Raw genomic sequence first — 20,376 nt, 5'->3', positions numbered from 1 at the left:
TGCATTAGCATAAACTCATTTGTTTCTCATTAATTATGCATTCGTGTCAAGCCACTAATGATGACAAGGTCAAGGAGCACCAGGCGGGAGAAGAATACCGAAATATTCATCCCGTCTCTCACGGTGCAGAAGGAGTTGCTTGCTCTACCTTTCAGCCTAAGGGACCGTTCGCACTTTGTCTAATCGCTGACATTTTGGCCTGAAATCGCTCGTTAAGAATCTGTTAATTGATTGTGGATTTAATCGCATCTCCGCGCGATAAAATGTACAGCTTGTCTCCGACTTTGCCTTTCTCGCAGACGCCCAGCTAAAAGCAAGTTTTGTGTTTATAATTTCACACAAAGATCAGATAATTATGATACAACCAGGGGTGCACATAAGTGGTGCGCCGGTGCGCATGATCACTACAAATTGAATATCGCTCTTCAGTTCAAGCATGTCACTGGAATAATGCATGACGTGTATATATTTTTGCCAAAACGAGTCCCCTTTTGTCCTTTTCCCCTATTTTAACCATTTATGTTCTCATAATTGCTCCCTGTTGTTGATGAGGTTGTTGTGGTGTAAAAGTGGTGAGCAGCAGCACCCCCTTCCGCTCCCCCCTCCCCCCCGTCCTCCTGCCTCGCCGCCACACTCTCATTAGCGGTCGCCATCTGTCCGAGCAGACCTCACACCACGACGTCAACACTGTGCTCTCGGCGCCCTATCAAACCTTTGGACACGGCGTCGTCCCCCTCGCTCGGAATGACACCGTCATCGTCCGTGTCCTCTTCAACTCGGATCAACCTCACGTCTATTCGTCTTCACGCTGTCTGAACCCGGACCGATTTTTACTAGTATTAGGGATGTGCATCAACATCGCTAAGGATGATGTGTCACATACTGCTACCATTCACCATACTTAATCAAAAATAACGGTAAAATGATGTTGATGTTTCTGGGGTTGGTGAAAGACTCTGGTTGGTAACCCGAAGGGTAGTAGGTAATGTCTGGTTGGTGCTGGATTTCACTTTCCTTTGTTTGCTTTGATCCTTCCTTGGGTCTCCTGACAACCTCACGACTCGAGCTGAATTCTGAAGTATTCGGTTTAGGGGGAACGGTATGGGATTTTTAAGAGGTTTTAGGTGAATGAATGAGTACACACTCACACGCACGCACACATGCACACACACGTACACACGCACATGCACATGCACATACTCACGCACATACAAAAGAAAAGAAGAAAAAAAGAGAGCAATGATGATGACATGTCGAATCGGTAAAATTACCAAATGAACAATACTGAGCTCTCTTTCAGAAAAAAATTAATAAAAATAACGATAGAATTCATTACAGTTATGATTGCGTGCCATTTATTCCAATGTACAATATGATTCAATCCAAAAATGGTGCAATACGTTTCAGTTGCATAGGTAATTGAATTAGATCATATTTGAGTCGTAATGGAAGTGTATCGTATCGTACATGAATCTCATTGTAATTGAAGTGAATTTTATTGTATCATAAAAGTGAATCATAATTTCAGTCTATTGTATCGTAATCGGGATAAGTTGTATTGTAGCATAATTAGATTGAATCGTGCTATATTTGATATGAATTGTATTGATTTATAAAGGACGTATATTGTTTCATATTTGAAGTCCATTATGTTGTAAGTGAAGGGAATTGCATTGTAATTGGGGTGATTCCGTTGATATTTTGCATGTATTGATTCCGTTCATATGTATATCGCATCATCATTTAAGTGAATCATATCAAAACGGAAGTGAATCTTAATGCGCTGCATCATGCTGAGAGTGAGCTTAAATAATCATATCCAGTTGCATTCAAATGTAAATGAATGGTATCGTAACCTAAGTGAATCATTTTGTATCGCGTTATTCTTGAAGTGAATCGGATAGTCATTGTAGTCAATCGACTCGTATCTAAATTGATTCAGAGCCTAATTTGAGTCAGTCAGATCATAACTGGAGTCAATCAGATTCAATTGGAGTGAATTTATTGTACTTTAGGGGACTCAAATATTGCGTCATAACTGAATTGAATCGTATCATAATTGATGTGAAACGTATGAAAATTAAAATGAATGCATCATAATTAGAGTGAATCTTATCGCAGTTGGATTCAGCAGTAACTGAAGTGAGTTGTATGTAATTGGAGTGAATTTGATCATAATTGCAGCCAATGATACCATATTGCATCATAATTGGCACGCACGGTACGGCGACATACGGTGCTCTCATACGCTCACAGTACAATTATCCCGCTTTCACATCAAGACTGTGACATTTCCATCCCGTCAGTTTTTTCCCCCGTGAAGAAGTCAGTTCCGGGCTCAGTCCGACGCTCCGTGTCTTGTCGCGCTCGTAATTCCCCGGAGGAATTGGAGCTGACAATCTTCCGCCGGCCAGACATCAAATCCTGTTGATCCGTCAGGACATGTCTCGGGCCTCTCAGCTTTCCCCGCGGGCACAGCGAGTCATCCACAACACGGCGACACGGAGACGACGCCAAAGACAAAGCCGCCGACTCGAGAATTCCTGGGAGGTTTACTCCATTGCAAAGCTCTTCAAGTCTCCACTGACGCTTTCTTAGATTAAAAGTTTGACTGACACCAATCGAGTTTTGTGTCTGGATATTTCACTTTCAATTGATCTGGCCACTTACCAGACAATATGAGGGACAACTACAGCAATTCTGGACCAGGAGAGCAAATCACATTGTGATTAGGGATGTAACGATATCCAAACAATACATAATTATCACAATATTGTGGGGAGGTTGGCGATACAAAAAAAGGTCACAATATTGTAAAAAAAACCCACACACAATATTTTGCTTTTGTACATTACAGCAATGAAAAATGTTATATAAATATTATATATAAAAAATATATAAATTAAATATTTATATTGAGGCACACATTGATTTCCTACACATATTGACATATTACGTTCCCCTTCATCTGACCATTAGCGTGGATTTTAAACATAGAAGGGCCAAAAGATGCCTTGTGAAAATTAAACTGTTTTTTAAACTAGCCACCAGAGGGTGCTAGAACTGCACAAATGGAAATCAACCCGACTTTTTTAACAGATGTGCTGCTTTTAATATCGTGACATGACGACGACAATATATTGTGGCAGTTTTAATATTGCGATATGACGATACTGCCGTTATCGTTACATCGTATTGAATCACAAGTGAAACGCTGTAGTTCGAATGATACCATAATAGAAGTGAAATTTGGCTTAATTGGGGTAAATGTTGTTATGGAAGAGAATTGTATCACAAGTTGAGTGAATTGTTTCGTAACATAAATTGATAAAAAAATCATCAAAAAATAGTCCAGTTGATTAAATCATATTATATCGTATTTGGAGTGAATCATATTGCAGTTGGAATGAATCATCATAATTGGAAGATAATCCTAACTTGTCTCAATCGAAGTGAATCAAATTGCTTTTTGAGCGAATTACATCATTACTTGAACGAATCGTGATGTAGTTGGAATCAGTCATATCGTATCAAAATCGGAGTTCAGTGGATCCCCGCATACTGCATCCCCGCAATTTGGCACACGTTTATTTGCAGATTTCTGAAATTTTTGTTTTGGGATTCCCCGCAATTTTCCCGACATTTTTCGTGGAAAACGCACATGTAATGTTTTTTTTTTTTTTTGACCATTCCCCCAACCATTTATTTCACTGGGCATCAATTATATACAGATTAGACCCATGAGTCCAGTGTGAATCGAAATGCATCAGAATTGAAGTCAATTCAATCAAATTGTTTTTAGAATGAATCATGTCGCAATTGGAATGAATCGTACCGTAGTTGGAAAGAGTCATATCACATCACGATTGGACTGAATCATTGTATTGTAATTGGAGTGAATACATTCAAAATTCTGTTAAACCAAATCGTAATTATTCTGAACGGTAGCGTAATTGGAGTGAATTGTTATTAAGTCATAGAATTGAATTGCGGTATAATTTACTGCTAATATGGCACGATTCACTTGACAATGTGACTCACTCCAATTACGATACCATTAACTTGAATTACAATGCGATTCACTTCAATTTCCATAACTAATACTCCATTTACGATGTGTTCAATTCACTAATACTTAAAATGACGGTACCTAAATTACCACTTAAATGTCATGTACTTTTATAGCATCATGCCCTATTTATCTGGCATGCTGGAGGCTACATGACTTTGAATCAAAACAAAGTGACGGCAGGGGGTGTGGGCGTGATGATTGCAGTTTGAGCAACAGCAGGCGGCTGACAAAACACGACGAATACTTTGTACCATGCGACCTTTTCACGTGTTCACCTTTAAGAGCGCCTCTCTTCCTTCTGCCACACAAATAAATAGCAAACATTGTACAAAATAGCCTTCACAGCTTGCGACGCGGCTTGCGGGAGTCCACCGCGAGACCTTTATGTTTGGATCGTAACCCCGAAGGCCGCGTTGTTGAATGTCTGTAAATGTCAGCCGCGGTGAATCCAAAGTGAGGTTTTAAAAAGCGTGTTCGCGCACTACAGATCACTCATGACAAGCAGATCCAGGCGGCTAGCGCGGGAAGCTAATGTTTCTCTTTTGCGCTTTCTTGTCAAAAGTTGGCCACGGCTGCCCGCAATGGCTTTCTTGCGAGACTGAAAATCTGACAGGTTAGCAAAGTATTTGTATGAATATTGAAATAGTGGTCACAAAAGTCACGGTTCGTATTGTTCTTCGGATGAAAAAGTTTTATAAAACACATTTTAATTTTCATACATTTTTGTTTTTTAATAATGAAAAGACCTCAACGTGCAATTTAAGGCACATTCCCTTCCTTTAAACATGGAGAGTGAATTACAAAGTAGCCTTGGTTGAGAATATTGAAAAATAATTCAAGTAAGCCAGGTACCAGCTGTCAAACTTACCCCAGCCGGCAAGCAGACACTCGTTGGTCATGCTAACAGCTAGCCGCTAGCCACTTACGTTGGAGACTTATGTCGTATCGTACAATGACGGCGTCATTAATTAGCGTCCTAAATTAGCGATTGAATATGACTTGAGGATAGCGTTGCGTTGAGGTTGGTCGCAACTCCAATGTCCATCAACTACGACAACGAAACGTCTAAAAGGGAAGTCAAGCTAGCCATCGCGCAACATTGCCGTCAATGTGTTACTGTATTTGGTCAACTTTATTTGGAAGTTAGGCTAAGCGTGCTACGTTGAGTATGTTTCAGCTTTCTTGACATGTCAGAATGGTACGGACTGTGAATGCGCACTTTGTTTTGTTTTTTTGTCTGCCTGATCCGAACCCATCACAGACCTGTGATGATCCGTTGCACCACTAATCTTAACCCATATCCCACTGAGGGATGAATGTTTGCGGCGCTAGCTAATGTTATTTCACGTCAGGGTTCATTCAAGGTTGCTACGTTTCCTAAAGGTTCTCTAAACAGTCTTAATGGTCTTGCCTCAAGGACATTTTTGAAATATTTTTTCGCCAAAAATATCAAATCTGTTTGATTGTTGGATAAACTTGATGTGGTTGAAAATTAACCAAATGGACGAAACCTGGTGCTCCCCCATACTGGAGTATCCGGTGCACAAAGGCAAAGAGCTCCTGCGTGCGCTTTGGTGTGTTGTTCATGGTGTATACTTGAGTGTATTGTTGAGTGTGTGTTTTTGCTGCGCTGTCCATTGTGATTGCCTGAGGATTTGGAAAGCGTGCACCTCTCCTCCACTCTGCTGCCATTAATAATGCACACCGGCTTTTACTGGATTCTTACAAGATAGACGAGCGCTACCTTTCGTTCTTCATTTCTTTTCTTTTTTTCTATTTCGACCATCTCTCCATCTCTATCTACTGCAGACGTGCAGGAAACTAACAAAAAGTCTTCATTTGGGCCCAGTTACAGCCGTTCTTTCTTTCCGGGAGAGGCAAGAAAAGACATTTGTGAATTGTTCTGTTCTCGTCCCGTTGGCTTGAGAGGACCAGCTTTTTGTCAGCAAAAGGTTCATCTAAAAGGTAGTGGTTTTTTGTGTGTTTTTTTCCATGACATGGTTTGGAAAGATTCTCAGCTTGAGCCGCTATTGAGCATATCTTTGTGAACAAACGACTCTGATCTGGATTTATTTTTGTAAATCTTGAAATGTGTCTTTTTTTGCTCGTTCCTGCTTTTTTGAGAGCAAATGAGTTTGATTTGGATTTTGTTTTTCAAATCTTAGGAGAGGCCATTTTTGCTGTTGTTTTAATTGAAAGTTTGTGACTTTCTGTTTTTGTTCACATTCACATTGGCTTGACAGGATCAACCTTTTGTTAACATTATTTTTGGGGGGATGAATTTTGTGAACAAATGACTTCAGTTTGGAATCATTTACAACTCGTACCTTTGGAGTTAATGCGTGTGCTGTTCGTCATTCTAGTTTGATAGGTTGCTACTCCTGTTTTTGTTCTCAATTTTGTTGTCTTGACAGGACCAGCATTTTGTCAGCAAAAAAAACTTTGATTTGGATGCATTTTCCCAAATGGTGCATTTGAGGATGTGTTTTACGCTTTTTATGTTTTTTATTTGATAGGCTTTCAATTTTTCTGCTCTTTCACTGGGTTTATACAGACAACTTTTTGTGAACATACCTTTGAAGATGAGATCTGTGGTGGTGCTGATTTTTTTGTTTGATAAGTTGCTACTTAAAATGTTGTTATCTAACTTGACAGGACCAATTTTTTGTGAGTAAAAAAAGACTGATTTGGTTGTATTTTCAAACTTGGAGATGTATTTTGTGCTTTGAATTCCTTGACAGGTTTTTACCTCATTTTATTCCTGTTTTTGTTAGCCTGATGGATCATACCAGCTTTTTGTGAACAAAGGACTTTTTGGTTTGGAATCCTTTACAACTCGTATCTTTGGAGATGATGTGTGTGTTGTAATTTGATAGGTTGCTACTCCTGTTTATTTTCTCTCTTTTTTGTTGGCTTGACAGGACCAGCTTTTTGTGAGCAATTTTTTTTGTTTTAGATGTATTTTCACAAATGGTCCTTTTGGAGATGTAGTTTCTGCTTTTGATGGTTTTAATTTAATACGTTTTGACGTTCTTCACCTCTATGCACTGGTTTAATAGAGATTGCTTTTTGTGAACAAAGGACTGGTTTTGGATCTAATTTACAGATTGTATCTTTGGTGATCAAATTTGTACTGTTGCTGGTTTTTAGTTTGATAAACTGCCTCTTGTGTTTTTGTTGTCATTGACTTGACAGGGCCAGCATTTTGTGATAAAAAAAAAACAACAACTTTGATTTGGGTGTATTTTCACACAATGTAGACTTGGAGATGTAGTTTGTGCTTTTACTTCTTTTACTTTGATAGGTTTTTACCTCATTTTATTCCCTTTTTTTTTTGCCACGTCAATAGAACAAAGCAGCTTTTTTGTGAACCAAAGACTTTGTTTTAGGTCCAATTAATCTTAAGGGATGTACTGTAGTCCGCACTGTTAGTGCTTTTAATGTGTTAGGTTGCTAGCTACTCTTGTTTTTGTTCCAATTCCCGTTGCCTTGATAGAAGCAGCTTTTTGTCAACGAAGAGTTGAATCTTCTGCGACTGCTGCAGTGCATTCAGGTCAGTAAACATCACCTGTGCAGTTAGTACAAATTTATTATGGCCACACTTTGACCATGAGGGGAAACTGGAAGGTCCTGCTGTATTTTGTAAATATGTATAAAACATAATAATTCAATGAAGGCTGTTGTGCCGTGTTTATAGCAAACAAACAAGCTTTTGTTTATTATTCATCAGTGGTCGTCACGGCGACATGATTCCACCTTTGGCGCATTTCCACAAGCATTTCCGAGCGGACTGTAAAATGAATATTCATGTCACCCCGCGCCCCCTCCCCCCATTATTATATTTTTTCATCCATTTGCAAGTCGGAATGGTAATAAGGACAAAGGGCGGCTTTAGAAAAAAAAACACAATGAATGCAAAATAGCTGCTCAGTGCATCTAATGAGACACGTTTTAATAAGCAGGTATGTCCAACAAGCTCGCGGTTTGTAAACATGGACGCTCCGATTGCGGCACGACACACGCCGGCAGGCGGAAATTAAAATAAAAACAGCTCATCAATGTTTGATGCGAGGGAGAAGAGCTTAAAGTAACCCCGGATGTTCACTTAATGTTGTTCAAACACTTTTTTCCCTGAAACATTTTAAATGAAAAGTCACCTTGAGCTGAGAGCGTCTGTGTTGTATACAAAGTGAATCAAGTCAAACAAGCAAAGACAAGTTAATCAGTGCATAATTAAGCCAAAATAAATACTCCCTGACCCTGTGAAGATGCTAACAAAAGGATACAAATGAGGTTTTGATTCACTTTTTAACATTGTAAACTGTCACAAGTGCTAAGACAAGTCAGTCACTGTGTAATGAACACAAAATAAAACAAAAATAACATTTTGCTAATATTTGTCTTACATATTTTCTGTAAATCAACTAACAACTTGTTCAGTTGGAAACTGATAAATAAATCTTTATTTGGCTTTTTTTATTTGGTAATACTAATAAACACAAAAAGTGCAGTGTGCCTAATGCAAAGCAGAAGTGGCTGACACAACGGCATGTCCGCGGTAAGTTGATTAAATTGCATTAAAGTTGACAAATATGTTTACCTCATACATGCGTTGTTGTAGCATTGAATGTATTGATTGTGTAATTTTATAATAATCCGTGGTTATTTGATGCATTAAAAGTATACAGTATTACTGTACTGTTAAAAGGAGTGTAAAACATTGAGTCATAGATTTGTATTGTGGTAATGTTTCTGCCACAATGTGGCATTGGCGTTTCATGTTGGGCATTGGTGACAGTCAGCAACAGTACATTTTCTTTTCAAATTAAGTTGTTTAATTAGAACCCGAAGCAACTCGAACTCGACCCCAATGCCCTCAATTATATTATTATTATTATTGCAAAATTGTGTTAGTGACACTTTTGCACAACATTGTATGCCTTTATTTTGTTAAGTTTTATGCTGTGACTTTGAGTCACTTGAAGTGACAAGACAGGCTTACACTTGGCTCTTGGCTCTAAAAGGAGTCTGTAGCAAACTTGCTTGGTGCTAACCGGCAAGCTACCAATTGCATTTTCCTCTCGAAGCAGGGAAGAGGTTGTATGCGTAGAAATAAAACAGTGAGTCACTGCAACATGGAATTGATTGACAGTCAAAGCTTTGCTATGCTCAAATGTTTAAACACCCGAGCTAATGTGTTACATTAGCCCATTGCAAAATGACGGCAAGTGACTGAAGAGTCACACATTGGACGTGACAGGCGCATCCTTCAATGAATGTACCGACACGGTCCTCCATTGTTGGCGTTCCGTGCGATCCGACGGGATTTGCAGGCTAATGACGGCCTCGGTTCCGCCAATTTTCCGCGCCGTGACTCATTGTTGGGCATCGGGCCATCATTGTGGCGTCGCGGGAGTCAAGACGCTAAGCCTCTTTTCCCCGCATCCAGGGCCCCCGCGAAAAAAAAGACGAGCAAATCTGTGCCGCAACAACTCTAAGAGGCTCACTTCCCGCCTGTGTGACTCTCGGAGCGGAATGTTCCGGGAGAACGCGCTGATGTCACCCGGCGTCCTTTCACACAGCATCTCCTGGAACATTTTCTCACCTTGCTTCAGTTTCGGCATGGACGGTCAGCAGCACAGCGACAATGGTACTTCAAGCTTGTGTTGAGTCTCACTGGCTGACGTACAAATGCAGAAAAAACCAACAACACTGTGCACTGCTTGCTTTTTGATGCCACCAATATACTCCGATTTTGGTGTGTGTATCAAGCTGCCAGGACCAGGAAATAAAGCAGCAAGTAGCAATTTATCACATTAAAACAGAAACATGACACACTGCATTTGCAAAGATTGGCAACAATAGATCCAAATCACGGTCTTTTGCTCACAAAAAGCTGCTCAATACTAGTTCCAAAAGAACACTTCAAACACTCTACCTTTTGATTACAAGCTCATTGCAGTCATCCAGTCGACAGTCAGTCATTTGTTCACAAAAAAGATGGTCTATAAAGTTAACGTGGATTGGAAAGGAGACAGGAGGTAAGTAACTTTCAACCAAAACCAGTAACAGCTCTGAAAATGTGTACAAACAAAAAGATTGTACATTCAGTTCAAAGTCCTTTGCTGACAAAAAAAAGCTGGTCTAGGCACCTTTCTAGACCAAGTGTGGCATTTAGACCCTTAAAGGTAGTCCTGTGCTCTTTATGATGAAGAAGCAGTGCTTGTCACTGCGATGTATAGCGTTAGCCTTTGGCTATCATCTATTGGGCATTAAACTGTGAAAAGGACATTTAGTTTTTCAATACATTCTTCAAGTCTGCCCTTTAGTCTAATTTATTTCTCTGAGGCGGCAGAAAGTCTCCATTGAGTGGCCCACAACTCGTCTGCCTTTCTCTCTTGCCTTTGTGAGCACAGGACTTTATTTGGATCCGTTTTACAATTCATCAGACATATAGTTTGTGCTGTTACTGGTTTTCGTCAGGAGGAATTATACAGCAAATCTGTAGGTTGCTTTGGCTAACTCCCTAAAAACCTTACCCCAAATAGACCATTTAGATTAAATAGTAATTAATTACCTAAATGCCCTCCCCCTCATAGACACCTGATCCTCACTGTAGTTGAGTAAATAATTGTGCACTTTAAAGAAAATATGGCAGCTTGCAGCGGCTAATTGCCTCAAGGCCTCACCCCCAATAAACATACTGGTCCTGCTTGTAGCTGAGTTTCCAGGTCTTCTCTCCAGCCGAGTAAGTAAACACCTACTATAGATGAAATCCGACAGCTTGCTTTGACGACAGTTCTTTTTCCACCTCTTTGTTTACTGGTGCTGGGTGTTTAAAAAGGTTATTATTGAATTTATTTGAGGCGGCTTCGAGAGATGTTTCATCTGGCAGTGTTGTTCTTGGTGCAAGGGTTTTAAGTGTGAATGTCAGTGAGCATTAACAACCTCCTGTTAATTAAAGTGTAATCGTGTCGCTGTCGAGCCGGAGCCTCCTATAAATTTGTGCCGCGCCTCCAAACACAAGGTGATAATAAAAAAAGCCTTACAGGAATGCGACGTGCTGGCGAAGGAAGTTCATTTGAATGTAGTGATAATGACGATGATGTCATCACCATACGTGGCTTCCACTGTTGTGTGCATCCATATTTAAAGGCCTATCCTCTAATAAAATCCTTAGTCTACAGACGAACTCTTAAGCTCTCCACCATTCGTATCTAAAGACTCCCCGCTAATAAACAATGAATTGTAAAGATGGTGTCTTTGACGTAGATTAGCGTCCAATAGATGTAACGTCTTTGCTTTCCATTGTGTGCTTCCATGTTAACTCATTCACTGCCATTGACGGCTATAGACGTCAAAAATTAATTTGAACTATTTCTATTAGTTTAACATTTTTTCCCACTTCGATTAATTACGATTAAAAATTGTAATCGCCTGAGGCCCCAAATTTTTGATAATCTTTAATAAAAAATAAAAAAAAGATTGTTAAAAATAAAAATATATATATTAAAAAAAAAAATTGGGGGCATCAGGCAATTCAAATTTGTAATCATAATTAATCGCATGACTTCACTAGTTAACTCACGATTAATCACAAATTGTATATCTGTTCTAAATGTACAAAAAAATCTAGGTTTTCATACTGTTGTTAACAAAAATGGAAAAATATGTATAGAAATAGTTCAAATGATTTTTTGACGTCTATAGCTGTCAATGGCAGTGAATGTGTTAAAAGGCCTTCCCTCAATAAGAGCCTTATTGTGAAGACAGCAGCTTTAGCTTTAACAACAACTAGCATTCCAGTAGACTCCCCATGTAATATGCATCCATGTTTAAAGGACTCCCACGCCCTATTACAGAGACGGCACCTTTCATGATGCTTAGCGTACAGTAAACTATGATCTGTGATCGCTTCACAATGTTGCGTAACATCCGATTTTAAAGGCATCCACCAAAGTAAACGCCTTATTCTGGAGATTTTGTCACCACGAATAATGTTCCAGTGTCCATTTGTTAAATGCCTCCCCCCTGATAAATATATACCTTCATTAGGAGGTTTGTAAATGTAAATAGACGCACACGACATTGTGGAGTCTACATAAAGTGTCCTTAAAGATGCTGTCTCCGCAATAACAAATTGGGCATAAGACCCTTATTCATGCGCCTGTAGGCATTTAAAGACAGGATCATGCCTAGTTTTTGATATAAGATTGCTCCACAATGTTATGTGGAGTCCAATATTAAAGACCTGGCCCCTAATATATATAATTTAGTATTGACGATTAGCATTCTAGTAGTCTGTGATGTGCCCATGCTCAAAACCTGCGACTTACTTGTTCTGCCCAATCTGCATCAGACCTAATACAGACCTGCACCTCTCTTCACTTAAGTAAATAAATGCCCTGGAAATTCTACTAAATGAAACGTGTCCAGATTTACATGACATGACATGGGGATGGCTAGAGGAATTATTTGTTCCACACGATCTGTCATCCAATGTGCCTCAGACCTAATAGAGACCTGATCCTCTCTTCAGTTGCGTGAATAAATTCCCCACAACCATTACGTGATGACTTGTGTCCATATTGAAAGACCTGCCCCCAATAAAATCCTTTTTGTGTAGACAACAATGTAACTTTTTGTTACTCCATTTGATATTGCTGAAACCTAATAGAGACCTGAATGTCTCTTCAGTTGACTTAATAAACGCCCTGAAACCACTACATATCGAAAAGTGTGAGTGTTTACATGGACTGCCCCCCAATAAACGCCTTGTTGTGATCAAACGCAGACCTAATAGTGGCCTGGTCCGGTTCAGTTGAGTAAATAAACGGCCCACAACCACTACATGGTTAAATTAGCTTTAAGGTACAGGCGAGCTAAATCCGACAACAACATGTTTGTTTGATTGCCAAAGGGGGGAGGGAGGAGGGGGAGGAGTGAGTCATGGCGGGGGGCGCACAGAGAGATCTGCCCTGTCAGGCCCATTGGATGTCCACTAAGTGTCTCGTAGCCACTGGCCGGTCAACGCGCCTCATCAAAGATTCATGCGCGGATGTGCGGGATATTGTGCCGCCAGTCCAGCCGCGTCTGGGAAAAGGCAGCCCAACATCTGCTGCCTGCTCCACTACTCCTCTTCTTCTTCTTCTTCTTCTCCTTCTTCTGCTTCTTGGTGAAGGTAGCGTGCGTGCCATCTTGGTTCTGTTCATGTCAGGGTTGTGGGTTCAAGGCCTGTGTTGTTATTGATCTTGTGGGTTTTAATTATAATGAAGTTGGTTTAAATGTGATCAATGGTCAATGTGGTCAGTGGCTTTTATTGATATTTTAGCCATGTTGTGGTGAGTGGGTACGACGTTTGCCTTGCAGTTCGGGGGTTCCGGGTTCGAGGTAAAACATAACCAGCATGAGAACTTTACATAGCTAATGCATTTTCTACTCTTTTTGTTGTTCTTGTTCCTTTTCCCGTATTGCACTGAAGAGCCAGGACAGAGACGCGCGTACCACTTTCTCATGTTGTTCCAATTTCCGTCTCTATGGCTATCATCACCCGGAGGAGCGCGCTGGCGTTCACTCCCCCGGGGTGTCAGTGTGCCGTCTCATTGTGTCTTTCAGCTTTCATTTCCTGGTGAAAAGCCAGCCGTCCGCCATCCCTCTCCAGGCGTGTAGGCAGGAGATAAAGCTTTGTCATGTTGTCTGCCGCCTGCAGACATTTTTTTTCTTTTGACCAGGACGTGACCTTGACTCTCTAAAGTGCTTTTAAGTGCTTTCCTTTTTTTCTCTCGAGAGACTGAAGAAAAGATCCCATGCGGACTTTTATTGCATATTTTTGTCCTTTAGGAGGCCACGGGAGCAGTTTTTAATGGGCCTTTTTGTTAAGCCACGCCCCTTCAAGGTGCAGGCTGACCAATCACAACGCAAAACAGAGAACCAACAGTTTTAATTACATGATATATTTTACAGTTTTACAAACGTTGTGTTGCTCTTTTAGGCAAGTTAGATTAGTTATTTAGAATAATGTTTATTGTTTGCGACTAACATGTGGCCAACACTAGTCCTAGATGGTCCTAGACTAGTAACATATTAAACCTGGACGAGACCTAGACTGATTTTAGTGTTGATCTAGACATGTCCAAGGGTAGGGTGCATACTGGATCTGGACGGGTGCAGTACTAGAGCTATGCTAGATCTATGTTGACCAGACTAGACCTGGACTACAACTTGACTGATCCTAGTCTTTAGCTATATTAGACTCGGACTATTACTAGACTGGGGCTACAGTTGACGTGGCTAGACCAAAACTAAACCTAGGGAAGTCCTAGACTACAACCATACAAGACCAAGACTAACCATGCTAGACTGGACCTGGTCTTGTCCTGGACTAGAACCATACTAGACCTGGACTAGTCTGAGACTGGAATGAGGGTGGATGAAGACTCATCCTAGATGAGGGCCATACTATGCCTGAGTGAGAGCTAGACTAGAACCATCCTTGACCTAGACTAGACCCATACTAGTGGCAGGCTACTTCCTGGTATACTGAGGGTGAGTTCAGTCGACGGGACCATACCTTTATTTATTTTTATAATTTCGTTGTGACTTTAAAATCAGTTTATGACTTACAATAACAAAATGAAACATCTATATTTATTTGTATTATTTTATAATGTGCTCGTTGGCAAACCAAATTCTGGTCCAGTGGACTTGGCGCCCCCGTTTACTCTCTGAAGGCGACGCGATGGGCTGGTGGCTGGTTGCTGGCGTCCTCGGGGACAAGCTCCACTTCCTACCGTTAAAGCTCCACTTCCTCATGCTTCTGACAGCCGTGACAGGGAAGCGAAGGCGGAGGAGGATGTGAGACGGGATGGGGGGGCCTGGAGGGATTCAGTGTGGGTCGTACATCTGTTCAGGTCCTCTGTGACGCCGTCTGGATGCTGCGGTGCACATGGAATGGAATGAGATGGGGGGGGGGGGGGGGGGGGGGAGCAAGAAATGCTTAGTTCGGGATAACCCAAGTGTTATTGTTGTTTGTTGGTTTGAAGCAGACTCCCAGGTTGGACTTTGAATTATGAAATTTGTCTTTTTTTTTCTTTTTTTTCTTTTTTTCTAAAGAAAGAAATTTGTCATTTGTAAACGGGGTAATATTACCGTAGATGTAGACTGAGACTGTCATGATGACGTGTTTTAGTTTTGTATTCGGTTTTGATTCATGTTATGTCTTGTTTTCTTGTGGTTCATGTCTTTCTCGTTATGGCTTTGTGTCCACCTGTTTGACATCCCTGTCCCTTGTGTCTACCAATCAGATCCCTCAACCACTTGTGTCATGTCCAGATGTTTTGCATTGTCTCATTGCTTAGCTTGTATTTAGTTCCTGGTTTTTGTTCAGTCCTTGATGGATCATTTTGTTTCCTTTCACTCCTCGTCCTGATAGTCATGTCCATCTAAATTTTGTCTGAGTGTTTGTTTCTTTGAATATGTTTTGTTTTTTACTTTAAGTGTTTTTGCCTAGTTTTCTTCTTCTGTTTTTGTTCATTAAACATTTTTGTGAGCACACCTGTCCTCCCGAACTGTTTCCCGCATTTGGGTTCACAAACCCCCGCACACCCGTGACAGGGACTAGATAAAACCAACCAGATTTGCGCTTAGACTAAACCCAGACTAACCATTGTAGACCAAGACTGAACCAGACTTGTCAATAATAGACCTCGACTTCAACTAGACTAGACCCAGTCTTGACCTAAACTGACAATACCAGACCTATGCTTGAACAATACTAGACCTAGTCTTGTGCTAGACCAGACACAAATTAGAACTATACTAGACCCAGACTTGACCTAGGCTATACAACCCTTGAATTATTCTTGAACCAGGCCTGAACCCTACTAGACCTAGTCTGGCCCTAGACAATACTGCAAAAAGATTTTAGCCAGAGTAGACCCAGACTGGACCTAGAATAGTTAATTAGGGTTAGTTAATAGTTTGTATGCATGCAAAACTCAGTTTTCAACTATTGTAGACCAGAACAGAATAGATCTATCCTAGACTCAGACTGAAACTAGAATAGGACAATACTAGACCTAGACTTCAACAATATTTGACATGGACTTAATTTAGACTAAAGCCAGACTTGTCCCATGCTAGACCCCGACTGGAAAATACTAGACCTACCATTGAATTATAGCAGACCCTGATTAGATTAGGCATACACTGACTGCTAATTAGCATTACTTGATGTCCGCCAAGTGTGCACACACTTCCTTCTTTTGTGCGTCAGCCTGTAAGAAGCTCGATTCTTTGACCAATTTCAATGATTAACCAAACAGCCGTTCGGTAATGAAAGGCACTGATTATTCCTCCCCTGCCTGCGCTGCGTTTCTCTTATCAATAAAAAGCGCTGGCGTCTCTCATCAAGGAGGAGAAATCCATGGAAAGCTGACGTGCTGACACAAAGCGACTGCTGAAGCCCAGCAAATCTGCCCGCTTAATTGATTATTGGCGCCGGAAGCGGGTATCTGTGAGGTGCAGGAGGCCCCGGGGGAAATAATGGAAAACAGATAAGATGAAATGCGGGAGAATTGCCGTCGCCGCTGCCGCCCGTTTGTATTAACGCCTGGCCCGTTTCCTCCCGGAGCGCCAACAAAGCTTTTCAAAATTGCCCGAATCGAAACGTAAACATGATGTAATCGGGAAAGTGTCGGAGAGACTTTTTGATTTCCAAAGTGACTCTGTCGTGTGGCTCCAGTTCAAAGTGCTCCCGGAGGACAACTTTTCACTTGTAAAATGTCAACGTCTGACTTTCAAGCGCTTAATGCGGACGTTTAAGTTTGCGCCTTGTCTTTCGTAACACTCCTGGCGGCTCAAAATAACCAAAATAATTAAATAGTAAACGCATTCACTCCCAGCCATTTTCACTGAAGCAACCAACTTCGCTCCCGACTGTTTTACCGGATTTTGACTGATTTTGCTAGGCCCACAGAATACTGTGTTCTATTGCTATAAAAACATGGAACCTACCAAAATAAATATTTAAATAAGTATTTTTCTTTCATCAAGAAAAACTTATATTTGTATCTGTTTCCGTTTTGCAGTAGTTAGCATTAGAATATAGCTAAGTTTCATAATTATTCACAAACCTGTTGAAAACACTGGGGGGGAAAAGCTTGTTGCAACATGGCCCTGGTTGATCTCTAATACTCTGCCACCTGCAGGCCGTTTTTTGTAATGACTACCATTGCTTTAAGCCACCTCTTCAGGTCAGAGGCTGCATCAAAGCCTTCTGTATATTTGGCATTATTTAAAATATATATTTTTTAATATGTTGTTGGGAGCAAATGAGTTTATTTGTTTTTCACACGCAAACTTAATTTAACAAAAAAAATAACAAAACCGTCTAACCAACTAACGAACCCTCGAAGAAACCAACTATGAAACCAACTAACTAAGGAACTGAATAATTGAATAACCAACCAACTAAAGAACCAACAAACTGGCTAACCACTAACTAAGCAACTACCTATCCAATTGGGTAATTAAGTTACTAACAAATTTCCAAATTATGCTAATAATGTTTTCCTTTGTGTCCCTGAACGCAGCACATGATGTCACTGTGCTTGAACGAGTAGTTGTAGTTGCGCTCCGTGCAACTGATCAAGGTGTCTCCCATCGAAAAGCAGCCAACGACAGACCTTTTCGTTGAGCTGCAGGCTATGATTGTCCTTCGCCTTCATCACAGTGTGTGTGTGTGTGTGTGTGTGTGGGTGTGTGTATTATTGACAACACATTCAAAGTCAGCTTGCAAGGATATTCTCTATTTGTTTTAGTGAGGTAATAGAAAGTCGAAAACAAGACGTGTGACACAAGGCCATCTTTGTCCAACAGCAAGGGAAAATGTGTCAACAGCTGCTAGGAAGCTGACATAAATGCACTGATGCTGTTATATAGCTTTCAAATGCAATACGCTGAACAAGATTGAGGTCGTATGTAATGCACCTAGGAAAGAAGCTTGCTATACGCAATCTGACGTTTGACCACAGTCTTCTAGGTTACTGGTCCAAATCAATTGGATTCTTGATTTGGTAGAACGTCAGTTGATTAGCAGTCCGGGGTCCTCGTTGTTGTAGTTTGTGGTTCATAGTGTGCCACACATTTTGATGGGAGACAGGTCTGGACTGCTGGCAGGCAGGCCAGTCTAGTACTCGCACTCTCTTCGCTGAAATAAGCAAGGACGTGCCTGAACAAGACCTTGCTTGGTTGTTGCTCCAAAGCTCGTATGTACCTTTCAACATGAATGGTGTCTTCACAGATGTGCAAGTTACCCCCGGATACCATCACAGATGTTGGCTTTTGTACTGATTCCAACCTGGATTGTCCATTTCCTCGTCAGACCACAGTACATTTTCCCACTTTGTTTCAATTGTTCAGATTTCTTAAATGTCTTAAATTCTTTTTTTCCTTTGATTGCTGTAATTTACCTTAGAAAGATATCTATACATGTTGTTTTGTAACCATGTGAACTTGTGAAGCACATTGAGTGCTAAGCCTTGATGAACAAATGAGCAAAGCAAGGAATCAAGTAAGTGACTGAACAACTGACTCACTTAATAACTCGCTTAATAACTACCGACGCAAACAAGCAACTTACAGACCAACCGTGCACTAAAAGGCAAGCTCTCACCTCATATTCAATGGACAGACTATAGAGTGTGAATGGCAGTGAATGGGCCAGCTGAGGCAACTCTGTGGCGTATGTGCTCCACTTGACACAAGGTTACACACACACACACACACACACACACACACACACATATACTTAACTGCCTGCTGCTGGAAGTGTGCAGCGTCCTGAGAAAATGGCGACGCTGACATCCCAGCCAGTGTGCCTGCCAGTGGGTTGCGACCATTAAAAGACACTTTAGTCCATTTGGCAGGCTGGATTGCTGCCACTCGAATGAACACAAACACACGCACAAACACACACGGTTAATGCATCTTGGGAATTTATAGCTATTCCCCCGTTCCTGGAATATAAGAGGGACGTGCAGTCTTGTCAGTCAGCTGAGTTTCTGGGTAGGAGGAAAGAAGATGGTTGCTATGGCAACACCTGGGCATCTATCTGCCACGCTACAGCAGTTATCCACATAAGCCGCATAATCCACATGAGCCTCGTGTTGCGTTGTGTTGTTTCCATCATCATCGTGACATACACCAAGGACATGCCCGCTGATTAGCACTGAGGGGAAGTTATAATTGTGATTATTATGGAGGGAGGCTGTTCAATAATGGGAAATGGGACATTAATTGGTCTGGTCTTGACCTATTTGTTAAAAAATAATAATTTGTTCTTCTATCTATTCCAGGAATGTGTAATGACAGACGGGTCTATCTATCTGTATTGCAAAATTCTGAGAAATTTAACTAGCTCGCCAAAGAACTAATGAGCTAACTCACTAACCAGCCAAAAGTAAATGAATTAGCCAATAAATATGGATACTAACTTACCAACCCAAACCATGGAAACAAACCAAGCAACCAATGGACTAACCAACTAACAGGAAATAAATAAAACTAACTATGAGCTAACATAGAACCTGATCAACCAACTAATAAACGAACAAGCTAACCAACCAAATCATTGATGATTTAACTAGCTGACCAACCAACCAAGAATGGTCACTAAATGAAGGAAACATTTATTTATAAAAAGAATAATTGCATTTTAAAGAGCCCAAATATTACAAGACTCTTGATGATGTAATTGCTCTGTGGGTCAGATTAAAGAACGGAGTGGGCCGTATTAGAAACAGAATCAAATGATTCAGAATATGATGATTCTAAATCTGATTATACCATGCATGGGAACTGCCGTGTCATATCAGAATCACAATCAGATGATTCTGATCAGAATTAGAATCTGAAGATTCACAATCTGATTTTGATTCTACCACGCACGGGACATGCCATGCCGTATCAGAATCAGATGATTCAGAATTTGATGATTCTGATCCTGCCACGCACGGGACCTGCCGCTCCCTATCAGAATCAGAATCAAATGATTCAGAATCTTGTGACGTGTGCTCTGCAGGTGAGCTGACCATGAGGCTGCTGTGGAAGTCCCTAGACAAGATGAGGTGTCTGAGGAAGCGCTCGGCCATCCCCTTCCTTGGCTTCCTCATCACATTCCTCCTCTTCCTCAACCTTTACATTGAAGACGGATATGTGCTGGTTAGTAAGACCTTCTGTGTGTGTGTGTGTGTGTGTGTGTGTGTGGGGGGGGGGGGGGGGGGGGCGTGTGCGTGTGTGTGTGA

General features: G+C 40.9%; 1 protein-coding gene across 6 annotated transcripts in view; it reads left to right on the top strand.

Annotated features, from left to right (window-relative positions):
• The window catches only part of mgat4c (mgat4 family member C), a 90,143-nt gene that overhangs the window by 64,764 nt on the left and 5,003 nt on the right, over positions 1-20,376 (top strand). For 3 of the 6 annotated variants that reach the window (XM_086074684.1, XM_086074685.1, XM_086074687.1), the window contains one exon: positions 20,154-20,293. In XM_086074684.1, the coding sequence (XP_085930810.1) occupies positions 20,165-20,293 (129 nt within the window). In that variant the 5' untranslated portion in view covers positions 20,154-20,164. Of the gene's footprint in view, positions 1-5,927; positions 6,038-10,194; positions 10,821-13,082; positions 13,254-20,153; positions 20,294-20,376 lie in introns of those variants that run through there. The other 3 variants (XM_086074690.1, XM_086074689.1, XM_086074688.1) reach the window with 3 other exon arrangements.

This window comes from Leptonotus elevatus, chromosome 4, assembly GCF_054856555.1.
Source record: "Leptonotus elevatus isolate MCC_2025b chromosome 4, RoL_Lele_1.0, whole genome shotgun sequence".
In the NCBI taxonomy this organism is placed as follows: domain Eukaryota; kingdom Metazoa; phylum Chordata; class Actinopteri; order Syngnathiformes; family Syngnathidae; genus Leptonotus; species Leptonotus elevatus.
The sequence above is the reverse complement of the archived record's forward strand: the minus strand, read 5'-3'. Positions and strand labels throughout refer to the sequence as shown.